Below are 13,286 nucleotides of genomic sequence, written 5' to 3' on the forward strand. Positions count from 1 at the left end.
TACCATTTCGTGGAAAACTTTGATTTCTTACCCGAAAACGGTTCGAGGTATGCTATATGTAAGTGCAAAATTGTTGAGTATCATTAATTTAGTTTGATATGACACGTTTTGGAGATTAATTCTAAGAAAACAAGCTTTAAAAACGCATCTGTCTGTTCGTGGTTTATTTAAGCTTTTGGTTCACCCAATATAAATGTGTCCAGTTATCACTTCATTCTCCACCCCCCCACACACACACACACAGATCGCTATTCATATAGGAAATAGACAAATGCGCTTTTTTTTCGAAGTTCTGTCGCCAAGGAAAATAAAAAAGCCATAGTTTAAGTGTCTTACACTAAAGCAAAGCGAAGATTTTAAACTATATTTCATCTTGCCGTGAAGAATTATCTGGGATTTAGAATGAGCAAATAACTTAAATATTTTAAAAGTTAATTAACTTTTTTAAAAATCACCAATTTCGCGACATTTTTTCCATTTAAAAAAAAAGTATCTCTTATTCTCAGTTAATGCATTTTCTTATGAGCCAAGATAATGCAGCATAGGAAAAAGTGTTGAAATATTAAAAAATTAGACCATAAACGCTTTCATTTCCACAAAACTGTGGCTTTTTTCCATATTGACTTTTTGCGCCATTTTCAGAATAAGTGTAGACAGCGCTAGGTTTAAATGGGTTAAACTTGACCTAACAGTCATGAGCAAACTCACAGCAGTTATGAAAGTAGCATAGTATTAGCAAAAATGCATCATTTCATATGGTGACGGAGTCTTCCAAAAACAGGTTTAAGCATTCTTTTCTTAGCATTAGTCTCCACAAGGCGTCTATTTGTATCTCATTTATTTTGCTCTACTACTTAGCAATTCACGTTTTTCACATATTTTGTACCGTTTTCACTAAACCACGAGGATTCATCTTCTAGTGCATAACCAGATACCATTTTAAGGTTGATTTTAATACAAGAGCAACCTTTATCACAATAACCTATCAAGGTTTATAAATGATTAGCAAAAAACCATGCTAGCTAGTGAATACGGTTTTTAAATGGCACGCTGTGTGTGGAATATGCGCCGATATATATTGAATTTTTTTAACAAAAAATTTTTAATTGCAATTATTTTTTTTAAAAAGTAGTTTAAGTTACTTTAAAAATTATTAGTGAATTAAATGTCACACTAAATGAAAATAATTCTTACCATTTTTTGCAACGATTATACTGGTAATGACTTCCGGAACACTTGTACCTATGGCTAAAACAGTGAGACCAGATATGGAATCGGGAATGGAAAATGTATAACCTGAAAAAGATTTTTAAGTTATTAAATTATTATTTTTATTTATTTATCAGAGTAAATGGTTTTTGAAAGATTATGTTTACATCGAAGCTTACTTGAACTGTGTAATTTTTATATGTAGTACAATTTGAAATACCCCGGTTGAATAATCCTCGAAAAAAATTGCTATTAAAATAATTTATTTTATTTTTGGAAAAAATAAACATATTTTTGAAGAAATTTTTTTTTCATAAAAATGTAAATACTTGAGAACTGTTTATTCGCTTCATTTTAAATTTTATAAAGCAACAAAATTATATTGAACATAGGGAAAATATTTATAACTTACATAGCTGATAACTTGTACAGCCGTTGAGAAATAATTTTGGTAGTGGCAGCAACGTTAGCGAATAAACTTAAGTTGTTAATTTTAATCTTTTTTGAAATTTATCGCCACTATTCAAGACACCAATTTTTGCCTTTATCGTAGCCCGTTTCAACCTTGGGGTTGGTAGCCAGGATCAAACCTTGAATTCGTACTTACTAAAAGAAAATTTGAAGCCAAATGTAAAACTGCATTTTGCGAAGATATAAACTGAATAAAAAAAAATGTATATATGTATTTTAACAATAATTTAATGTAATAACTCCGTAATTTCTTTGGCCTCTATCTTTTTTTGTTTTGTTATAAAATATAGTTTAGGCATGAAATAATATAAAATCTCTGAATAGGAGTCAATTTTTGCACTTTCATTCTTAATTGATCATGTTCCATGTTCCGGTTCTAATGAATTCGGTTGGTGAAATAAAATTTGAAATACAAAATAATTAAATTAGATAACATACCAATTACTGTGACCATCCAGACAGCCAAATAAGAGAGAACTCCAATCCATAGAACTGCCATGAAGAATGTTACGGGAAAAAATTTGTACAACCTAGGGTTACTACTGTCAGGTATTGTGATGTAGAAAAGTAGTTTCGCTGGATACATGATTATCCAGCAGGCAAAATTTATGGGACCTCCCACAGGTAAGGTGCACAGAGAGCTACTGCCATTCCTTCCAATCTCGTCTGAAATATTCAAATAAAATATATTCCTGCTAGTTGACAGTCGAGTAAAATTCAGAAATTTCACTTGTAAGACAAGATTTTGATTTTTCTTATTCTAGAAGTATTAATTTAATCCTTTCCGGAACAACGAATTTCGATTAGAAGTCAGGTAGGACATTCTCAAGTGCGACCTAAGACTTTACATTCTAAAAGAAGGAACATACATCAGCTCTTAGTTGCTCAAAGAATAGTGGTTCTAAACGTTCAAAAGCAATTCTAATGGTTTGTAACATTTGTTAAGGTAATTAATGGTTACATTTGTTAAGGTAATGGCGCCAAATTGAACTGAAAAAATTACATGAAAAATTTAGAAGTTAAAACAGCTAAAAAAAATATTAGAACAAAGCAAGCTAAAAGCAACGGTGTAAATGGCCAATACAAAATCACTGTGGGATAAATCCTTGAAAGCTGAAATCCAGTTGATTAAAAGTCCAAGGGGTTAAAACAGTAGTAAAAGCTAAAAGTCATTCGGTAAAAAAAAAAATAAATCAGATGGCATGTTTTATTATGTTGTAATGACCAGAGTAAGCTAGTCAGGGGCTAAAATATCGTCAAGAGTTTGTTTAATGATGTTGATCGCAATTTTCCTCCCGAGCCAGTATAGCGTGCTTCGTTTCAAGATGTTCGTCTTGATTGTTGTTCACATGGACCACGAAGCGCCTGCCCGGAAGCGACTTTACACATTGTCGACTCCCGAGCACCTCCACTCGCCGCGGTTTTATTTGTCAACTGTTTCACCGCCTTATCTAGTAACCCTCACTCAGAGGCAACCCTACGCTCGCCGCAATACAGCACTCGCAAAAGTCAGAAACGAATCTTCGCGCTNTTTTAAAGCAGCTAAATTTATTCACACCTCATGTTCACTCATGCGTTTTTTAAATCGTATGTCGCAAGTGAAACATGCGCGATTTAATATTCGAAGATTTTCGCTAGAAAATTTGAAACCCGACTTGGCGAATGTAACATTGGCGAATTTCAAAATACGGTGCCAAGGAAGTGCCCGGGAGTCGACAATGTGTAAAGTCGCTGCCCGCGACCTTGGACAATCTTAAATGAGGTGAACAAGGTCTCACCTTGCTCCACAATATTGACATAATGCTATTTTTTTTAAAGGATCTTTTCTGGTAGATCCCAAACTCTCCGTGACCATTAAGAAGCTGATTAAAAAATTAGATGAGTAGGGTTCGAATCCCAGTAGTGGCTGGTCGATACAAATACGCCCCCGGCTCACATCAACAACACTGTTGACGTAAAATATCCCCAGTTGATGGGTTAAAGTCCGCATGCTGTCAGACTAACGGTGAAAGGTTTTCGTTGTTTTCCTCTCTATGTAAAGCAAATGAGGGTTAGTTCCATCAAAAAGTCCTCCATGAAGGCTAATTTCTCCCGATACTTGATCCAGGTGTTCCCTTGTCTTCTGGATTGGCTTCAAAATGACAAGGTTACGGAGTTGAACTGTGGTAGTCGTAAATCCAAAATCGGGTCAGCAGCTCAACGATGGTAATAAAATAAAAATGTACATGTCAGATGAATCGCTTAATTCTATTGAATACTTTTGGTAAAATTTTTTTGAAAATATATGCACATGCTCTTCTGTACCATACATGCTGTGTTTCTTTCAGCTTGAACATTACCATTTAGTTAACCCTTTGACACAGAATTTTTTACTAATTTAGGTCAAAATAAGTAAAAAAATGTTATATTTAGCATTTTAAATAATTTGTGGTTATGGTATACAGTATACACCAGAGTCTATTAAACCGTTAAATGTTCGTTATATCTTCCAAACACGGCTCAATTCTAAACAATAATATTTCAAATTTCCACTTATTTTCAGTTATTTAGATCGGTTATTAATTTACAAAATCAATTATTGAATAATTTTTTATTATGAAGGGCATTTTTTTAAACTATTATTTTTTAAATATAATTTAGTACAAATCTTATTTCGATAAGATTTCAGCAGATTTTTTAAGTAACTATTAGATAATTTTTATAACGAAAAATTACCAAAATATATTTTATCTTGCAATTAGAGCATCAGGAAAAATGTATATTAAAGGGACACCGGTGTCCCAACTGCGTCAAAAGGGTAAATATCCTTCTTCTTTTCAGAAGAAGGATATTGCAAGAAGTTCTCTTGTAAAAGAACTATTGCAAGGAACTTCTTGCATTATTGTAAAAGAATTCGTGTACTTTCACGAACAGAACTTTCCTATAGTCCTAATATCACTACTTCTTTTTAAGTTTTCTTAGGTACGGACGAAACCTGTATGTTCAGTACTTAACAAATACTTACGTATATATATTTTTGTTAAAAATAAAAATAAGTGAACCAACCCATTATTTCTGAAGGATAGTTTTTTAATATCGAATTCGTTCTGCTAGGTGTGATTTCCACGCTGAAACTGTCCCGATTTGAAAAACTTGCGGTTCGTGCAACTTCATCAATCTCCGGAATTATTGTTTTTCCTGAGAGCAAAGATGCGTTTTCATCTTCCCTGCAACAAACGCACCAGGTTTCTCCATTGCACTAGACAAGAACAATGATTAATTATTATTATTATTATTATTAATAATAATAATAATAATATGATTAACGAATCTGATTTTTTTTTACTTTTCCTAACTTAAATTTAATATTAGTTAAAGGTAGGGCAAACATTGGTAACTTAAATTTATGCTTGCGCGTTACTTTGTAAAAACATTGAAGGGAAAGTATAAACGAACTTCCGAACGCCTAAAAAATATCTACAACAAAAATTTTGCACATTAGCCTCTCGTACGATNATATATATATATATATTACTGTATCATAGTAAGTAAAATCGCCTTTCTATTATAAAAGTTACGAGATATTCAACAGTTAGAGAATGATACTTACATGGAAAAGATACAGAACTGGTAGTTACATGTTTGCTTTTTTTAGTGTAAACTATTCAAAACTATAACCGTTATACTATTTATATTTTGCGGAAAAAATATCATTTAGCTGACGCTTTCGTTGCGCCCCCCTCTATTATTTCGTAGTTAATTAAAGCAAGCATGGTTTCTTATATTTTATGAGGTTTAAAAATCTCTATCTTGATCAAGTGTGAATTCACGTTCGTTCAAAATTCCTCAACAATAAGGTAAAATTTTTGTACTATAAAATTTTGTGCTTCTCAAATTTTGAAATGTAACTAAAATACGGATACATTTGTGAGACTTTAATGGTATTTCAAAATTTAAACCTGTGTTCAGAGATGCCAACTTCTCCGGACACGTCAAAATAATTAAAAAAAAACGGTAAATAATTACAAAGTAAATTTTGCAAACATTTGACTATTTTTGCTTGCTTTTTAAAAGGTATAGCATGATATTATAACTTTAAACTGGTGAATTATATAAGCCTACGAATTATTTAGAAATAGTGGTGGATAAAAATCTATTGAATTGAATTTATTAAACCAAGAATCACAATTGATAAACTACCACTTTAAAATATATATTTGCTCTCCGAAGCAAGTTGGCATCTCTGTGTGTTTAATCAGCGTTATTTATTTTTACAACGATTGCTATCTTTATTACGACAGAATTTGCGCATGTATTACGGAATTAAACTACTTATTTTTGGGGAAAAAAATATTCAGAGCCATCTATAGAGCTGTTAAGGAAGACGATTTTCGGCGGATTCAGTACAATTAGGAATTGTACAGAAAACTTAAGCAGTCAAACATAATTTCAGTTATTTTATCCTAGAGAATAAGATGGTTAGATCACATCTATAGAAAGGATGATGGTGCAGAAGATGACTTTCAGAATGCTTACTGGCAACCAAAAAAGGGCAAGACCAAACACCGGAGGGATTGACTCTGTTGAAAAAGATCTTAAAACCATGGCCATCAATAAATGAAGAAAGTCTCTGATCGAGTCAGATGGAAACCATAGTTGGGACTGCACTAGCCTGAACTAGGCTGTCATATCAGGAGCTAGCTTGCAGATGCCAGGATATTTTATTTTCTCTAAGTAAATAGTTATAGATCCGAAGGTGGCAGAAATGTAATTTTATTTCGATAGTGAGAGGTAATATTAAGACATTTTCAGCTTCTTTATAACAAAATTGATAGCAGCTATTAATTTTTTGCAGGTGCATACGAACCCTGGTTAATGCATAGTAAGATAAGAACATAATTAATATTAAGAGTGGTAGTAAATAATTTGATTCAACATTTTATTATTAATTTAATTAATTAAATTTATAGTGATTTTTTTCTGAAGTAGCTGCAAACAACTTAAAGATAAAACCTCTCAATTGTGCATAGAAATTGTTCAGTGTGGGCACAATTAAACAAATTAAGTTTTATTTGTCAACTGTTTGAAATATTTTGAGAAACTAAAACTTCTGGGTTGGCAGCTATGTATAATTAACTATCATTTCGGAAAATCACTTCTTAAAAGAAAAAAAAAATTGGCAAGAATGACTGAATGAACAATACATCGTTAATTACAGTCGGTTATCGAAGGACGTCATATGACGTTCACAGTTGAAAGTATGTAAACAAATTTAATTTAAATTGATTTCTAATTGACGCAACATTTCATTAGTTTAAATCCGAAAGACGGACTTTTTTCCAGCTGTCTGAGACAAAATTAATATTTTTAGATACTTTTAATAATAAAAAATATATGTATGTGTTAATTTAAAGTAACTAAATTTCTGTGCTTATAAATAAGAAAGAAAACTATAAATATTTTTTTTAATTGAATAGGCAATTTTTTTTATTCTAATTTTATGGGTGATATTCTCGTATTTTGTCGGGAGCACTGATTATTTTCTTTTTCGCATTTCGTAAATCATCATCGCATTAAAAAAATAAATAAAAATCATAAAATCCGCGGAGTAGTAATTACCTAAAATAAAATCGACGATGAAATCATGCGATTCTTCGAAAAGGAGTGACTCTAATGCGTGTTTCTTTTCGATATTCAGTAGTAAAAAATAATATCGTACAGAAAATATCGGATTTTGAAAATTAATTGGTAATCAGTAGCTATAACTGCTAAAATAAAATCGATATAATCATTGCCTTAAAAAGTAAATACTCAAATGTGCGATTCGAATTTTCCAAGTTATTTGAAATATATCGGGATATTTAAAAATCACCTGAAAATCAATATTAACAAATCGAAACACTAAGATGTATCGGCGTAAGCGGTTCTAAAAGTGATTATTTAAATGCTTAATTTGAATTTTGCGTGTAAATTTCTGCAGAGAAGAAGACTCAAAATTTTTACTTCCCTAAAGGAAAATCTTTCTACAAGAACTCTGTAACGTTCTGCGACACTGTTGCCGTGACACCGCGATTCTATCACGGGAGTTTAAACGTACTTATATCAGGGCTGCTATTCTGCTAAGTGTTCCATAGTCCTCTAAAACAATAAACATTAAACAAACATTGTCAACAGACATTCAAAAGTCGTATGAATGTCTTTTTATAATGTCACTGCAATTGGCATTTTATTAGTGCTAGGAAAACACTTTTATGAATGTAAGAGTTAGCAGGTTTAATGAACTATGGAAAACTGATTTTTGAGTAGAAGAATGAATAATCAGGTTGTGCACTGAGTCCAACTAAAAATTTAGAGCACACAGTGGAGAGTTTTGTATCTAAATGAGTCGTTGCCGTGAGAACGATAAATTGGTAACTTTAGTGCGATGGGCAACCCAGAAACGAGTGGTATTACCTTACCAGGACGCCTGGGGACCACTATGAAAAAGTCACAGATAAGGTAGTTGACGGATTGTCTATCGCTTAATCGCTTATATAACCTTTCCTTTGTCGTCGATGGATTTTTGTCAATCTCGTGTAAATGTGTAGTTGGTTGTATAGATTTTCTCTATTATTTTCTATTTTATTACACCAGCTTAAATTTTAATATTATTCTGACCCTCGTAAATATTATTATACTCTCATCTAGTCTAATCTCAATTATGTTTAATTTCCTAAAGATTTCATCATATGTTCAATCGACTGCTTTCCCACTCATGACTTTACTATTTGGTGCGTGGCAACCCCTCTTTCCCCAATTCTACTCCCACTTCACACATTCCCCCATTATATGTCTCAAAAATCCGATGAATCAGTGCTTCGGCGGCAGCGCACTGAGATTTGAGAGGAACAAAATGAGTCGCTGTTTTGGTTACCCACATGTATGCTACATGTTTGTATTTCTTCGTAAAAAGCGATGAGAAATTCGAAGAAATTTCTCCACAAATTTTAATCTGCTCAAAACGATAAAAATCCTTTTTTTTTTTCACTTCTCTGTTTCAAAACAAATTCTTCAAAAGATTAAGTTAAACTCAAGTTGAGGAAAAATTGAAATATTTTATTTACCATATTCCGAGAGGCTTTCTCTACCCTTCTATTGAAACCCATAATGATGAGATACACGAAAAATATGAAAAGCAGCACAAGAGATTCCCACCTAAGAAAATACGTGATTCAATTAAAACTTAAAGTTAATAAATTGTTTAAAGAGTAACAAGTGAAAAAAATAGATTCAATTTTAGCTCTATTCACTTCATAATAAAGTAAATTATTTATTCAAAAATGTGTATTTCACCGGCAAAAGGGAAAATTCGGCATTGTACAATGTTCGAAAATCGTCTGACAAAGTAGGAAATGATTAAATGTTCCTCACATTGCCTAAGCATAATCAGATGATAATTTGGCAAAGTATGAAAAATTATTATTCATTATACTCTGATTACTTGAATTACTTTTAACTTGATTAATTTTAATTAATCTGATAATGTTTCATTAATACTTTTCAGATGAAAGTAATCTCTTTGGTGCGACAAGCATACTCATTTTTTTTTATTTAATAAAAAGCATAGAAATCCCAATTTATAATTAATAGTTCGAATTTTCGAATTGATCATTTATGGGAGCCATTGCTCAGTATTCCTCACAATAATATTTCTTAAGGTAAAGGTTCATTACCAGGCATGCTCCAAAACTATATTTCGTGCACTGGTGTTAAAGGTAAAATACTGTTGCCCGGTATTAACTTATCTGATATTTATTTTGAGTTTAAGGGCCATTGCTTGGTATTCCCAACCCTGATGTATTTTTTAATTGAATATTCTTAATTATTACCAAAATAAGAAAGTTAAAGAGAAATTTGAGTTTCATAAAAAAAAATATATTGATTGAATGAGGAAATGTGATTTTCCTGATGATAAAGAATATAGTTGGTAATTTGAAATGGATGTTTTAAGAAAATAGTACAAGTTTCTTCTCTCTATTGTTTCAGGTCTCAGGGAAAAAGGGAAACATTAATAATTATAGTTGGTCTGTTAAAAGGCTGAGGGAAAATAATTCTTTCCTTAGGTTCATAAAGGGAAAGTTATAAAATGTTAATTCATGCATAACTTGAAGTCAAAAATAGATAAAGAGACAGGAGGTGAATATTAAAGTGTGAGAAAGATTGTTTAGTTTTGAATAATAAATTAAGAAAAATATTTAGATAAAGGAATAACATAAAAAGATTAGTTGAAGCATAAAAATAAAAAAGGTATATATATATATATATATATATATATACCTTTTTTATTTTTATGCTNATTAATACTACCATTCGACAATGTTGTCTTCGATGATCCAGATAAGAGTTATAACAGTGACTGCATAAACTGAACAATCTCTCGCTATTGGATACCAGTCTATATCTAGAACCTATAAAAACAAAATTTTTATTTAATTGAATTAATAAACAGGAGCAAGAAAAGGTCAAACTATTTCGTTATCAAATTACAGGAAAACGAGAATATGGAAATGCTTCTCGTATGCTAACTCTATGTGAATAATCTTTCTTTCAGCAACAAATGTTTTTGTAGATGACAAAACTGTAGGCACAATTTGGAAGGTCATGCATGAAACTTTTAGAAATTATGTCGTTTTTACCTATTTGAAGCTCGGTTCGACCAAATAAGGGGAGGATGTTAATAACTTTTTTCAAGCTTTAATACCAGGAATTTTGAAACCATTTTGTAGGATTTTAATACAGTGAAACCTCCAGGAAAGACCACCTCTATTTACGACCGTTTTCGGGAGGCACGCAATTTTGTTGAAGAAAATCTTCAGAAAATACCAGTAAAACCTCTCTCAATGACCGGGCAAACATCTGCACCAAAAGCGGAAAAGGTCAAATAAGGAAACATGAAAAAAACATCAAAACAAAAAAATTAACAAAACAAATAAATAGATTAAAATCGATTCAAAATATTTGTGTCAGGCTCTTATTTCGGAGTTCTTTTTGACGATACAACATCACGTTGCAGTTGCAGACTAAAGACGATGCCACCAATCATTTACTCCTAGAGTTGAATGTTAAATTAGAAAGAAAAATATTTTAGAAAAAAAACAAACATTCATCTTCTCACATTTTGAAGCTATCCTAATTCTTATGATATAAAATTAAATGCAAACTTAAGCAAAAAACATTATTTTTCATTCATTTAAAATAGTTTTATCATTCATAATTGGTAAACTGGTTTTCACACATAATTGTATCAGTTGAGATCATTTTCATAGACACTAAATTTCATAGACACAAAAAGTTTTTACACGTTTTAAACTTAAAAGAATTTTTAAATTTTTTTAGGTATATCAAGTATCTTAAAATCCTATTTTTGTGATTTTCAAGAAGTAACTTTTAACTAAATAGTTTGCGAGAATCTGTATAGCTCTAAAAACACTGTTTTTTCTTCTAATATGCATTTTTTTAAAAAATATCCGTCCCACGATGCCATTCCATTAGCGCAACATTTGATGTAAAAAGTACCTTTTTGATAAAAAGTAATAAATAATTAGCGCTTAAGTTAAGTTGATACTTTTTAGTGTTACTACAGCTTACAGCTTTAGTTTTAAAAATTTAGGCGAATGCATAGTATCTGATCAGAATAAAAATAGACAGAGATAGTTGTATAGGTAAGCATAAATTGTTTTGCTTCAACGATATAAATTTAAAAAATGATATAATTCTGTTACCATATTTCATCTTTTCACAAAAGTACAGAGCGAAAAGTTTATCGGTCAATAGGTAATTTCTATTAGCTTCAATAATTGCAATCAGATTCATCAGTTCAGTTTATCAGACAACCAGGAATAAGTGCAGATTTTATAACCATCGTTGAAGAGGTGACCCAATTTTGAGTTTACGGCTACAAATGTTCAACTCCAGAACCTTGTAATTTTGAACCCGATCCAGAAGACAAGGGAACTCCCGGTTTAAGTATTTGAAGAAATTGGCTTTCGTGAAGATTCGTTTTGATAGAACTAACCCGCATTTGCGTTAGATGGCGAGGAACAACAAGAAAAGCTCCCTCGGCTAGCCTGACAGAAGGTGGACTTTAACCCATGATCCGTCTAACACTGAGGATATTTTACGTCCGTACTGTGGTCGATGAGAATTCGTATCGAGCAGCCATTACTAGGATTCGAACCCTGTTCACCTCATTGGGAGGCAAGTGCTCTATCCCCTGAGCTACCCAAGCCCAAAAATGGATATTGAAATAAAATTTGTATAAAGTAAATTTGAATATAACTCAAGTAAAAAAAAATTATTTAACTTTTTTTAAAATCCATCATATTAATCACCAAAATAATCTGAAAAAGTTAAAAACATTGGCGCACAATTTTTTCCCCTGCTGCTTGCGATTTTTTAACAGTTCTTTCAACAGCCGATTTGGAATATTGATTACCGATTTCTCACCACTAGCTGCATTTTTTGCTCACTGTCGGGACCAGGATTTATTAAAATTCCCTTTCAAGTGAATACTAAGTGTCACTACTTCTTTGCTACGCAGGGTGTGGTATAAAGAAGGCGATAATACATTTCAGTTTATTATGCGATAAATTAAGGATATATGTTTTAAGTGTCATTTTCGAACAAGCAGTCAAGAGTGCATATATGTTACATAATACAGTAAATTATTATTATTTTTTTAAATTTGTACATTCATAATAATAATAACATCATCATCATCATATTTGGCTAGACAGCCCAGGGGGGGGGGCAGTGCCTTCCTTTGAATTCGAATCCACTTCTCTCTACTATTGACACTTGTTCGCCAGTTTTTCTCCTTTAGAGAAAGGAAATCAGTCTCAACTAAATCTAGCCATCTCAGCCTGGGTCTACCTCTTTTCCTGTTCGTTAGGGGTTTGTGTAATAGGATTTTCTTTAAATTTGAGTCATCATTCCTTCTGAAAATGTGAGCTGCCCAGTTCATTCGATTTATTTTAATGAATTTCACAATATCTGACTCTCTGTAGATTTTATACAGTTCAGTATTATATCGTCTTCTCCAGGAATTATTTATTTTTATCCCACCAAGGATGGCCCTCAAAACTTTTCTCTCAAAAATGGCAATTTCATTTTCACCAGCTAGAGTTAGGTTCCAGGTCTCAGAGCCATAGGTAAGTATTGGCCTAATTAATGTTTTATAGAGTAAAAGTTTTGTATTTTTTGATAAAAGAGATGATTTGAAAAAACGTTTTAAACCATAAAAAGCCTTATTTGAACAAATTAGACGACTCCGAATCTCATTGTCTATGTTATTGTCGGCAGTAACAATTGAACCAAGGTAAGTAAAATTCTGAACAGTCTGAAACCTGTGGGAACCAATCTCCAGATAGGATTCACTAGAATTTAATTTAGCAAGTACAGGCATGTATTTGGTCTTATCGGTATTGATGATTAGTCCCATATCCCTAGCAGCAAGCTCCAAAGAAAGGAAAGCTTCTTTTAATGCAGGAACAGTTCATGCAATGATGTCTAAATCATCCGCATACGCCAATATTTGAATAGATTTTGAAAATATGTTGCCTCTGATATTGATTTCAGCATCTCTTATA

The 13,286-nt window shown here is 31.9% G+C and overlaps 1 protein-coding gene across 2 annotated transcripts in view; it reads right to left on the bottom strand.

The window, feature by feature from the left end:
- Positions 1-13,286, bottom strand: part of LOC107440290 (sodium/potassium/calcium exchanger 5) — a 34,145-nt gene that overhangs the window by 982 nt on the left and 19,877 nt on the right. Inside the window, exons 5-9 of one of the 2 annotated variants that reach the window (XM_043046591.2) lie at positions 10,006-10,106; positions 8,763-8,853; positions 4,726-4,918; positions 2,119-2,346; positions 1,195-1,296 (exon numbers count right to left, since the gene is read on the bottom strand). In XM_043046591.2, coding sequence (XP_042902525.1) covers positions 1,195-1,296; positions 2,119-2,346; positions 4,726-4,918; positions 8,763-8,853; positions 10,006-10,106 — 715 coding nt within the window. The remainder of the gene's footprint in view (positions 1-1,194; positions 1,297-2,118; positions 2,347-4,725; positions 4,919-8,762; positions 8,854-10,005; positions 10,107-13,286) is intronic. The other variant, XM_043046590.2, reaches the window with a different exon arrangement.

The sequence above is a fragment of the Parasteatoda tepidariorum genome, chromosome 3, assembly GCF_043381705.1.
Source record: "Parasteatoda tepidariorum isolate YZ-2023 chromosome 3, CAS_Ptep_4.0, whole genome shotgun sequence".
Lineage (NCBI taxonomy): Eukaryota > Metazoa > Arthropoda > Arachnida > Araneae > Theridiidae > Parasteatoda > Parasteatoda tepidariorum.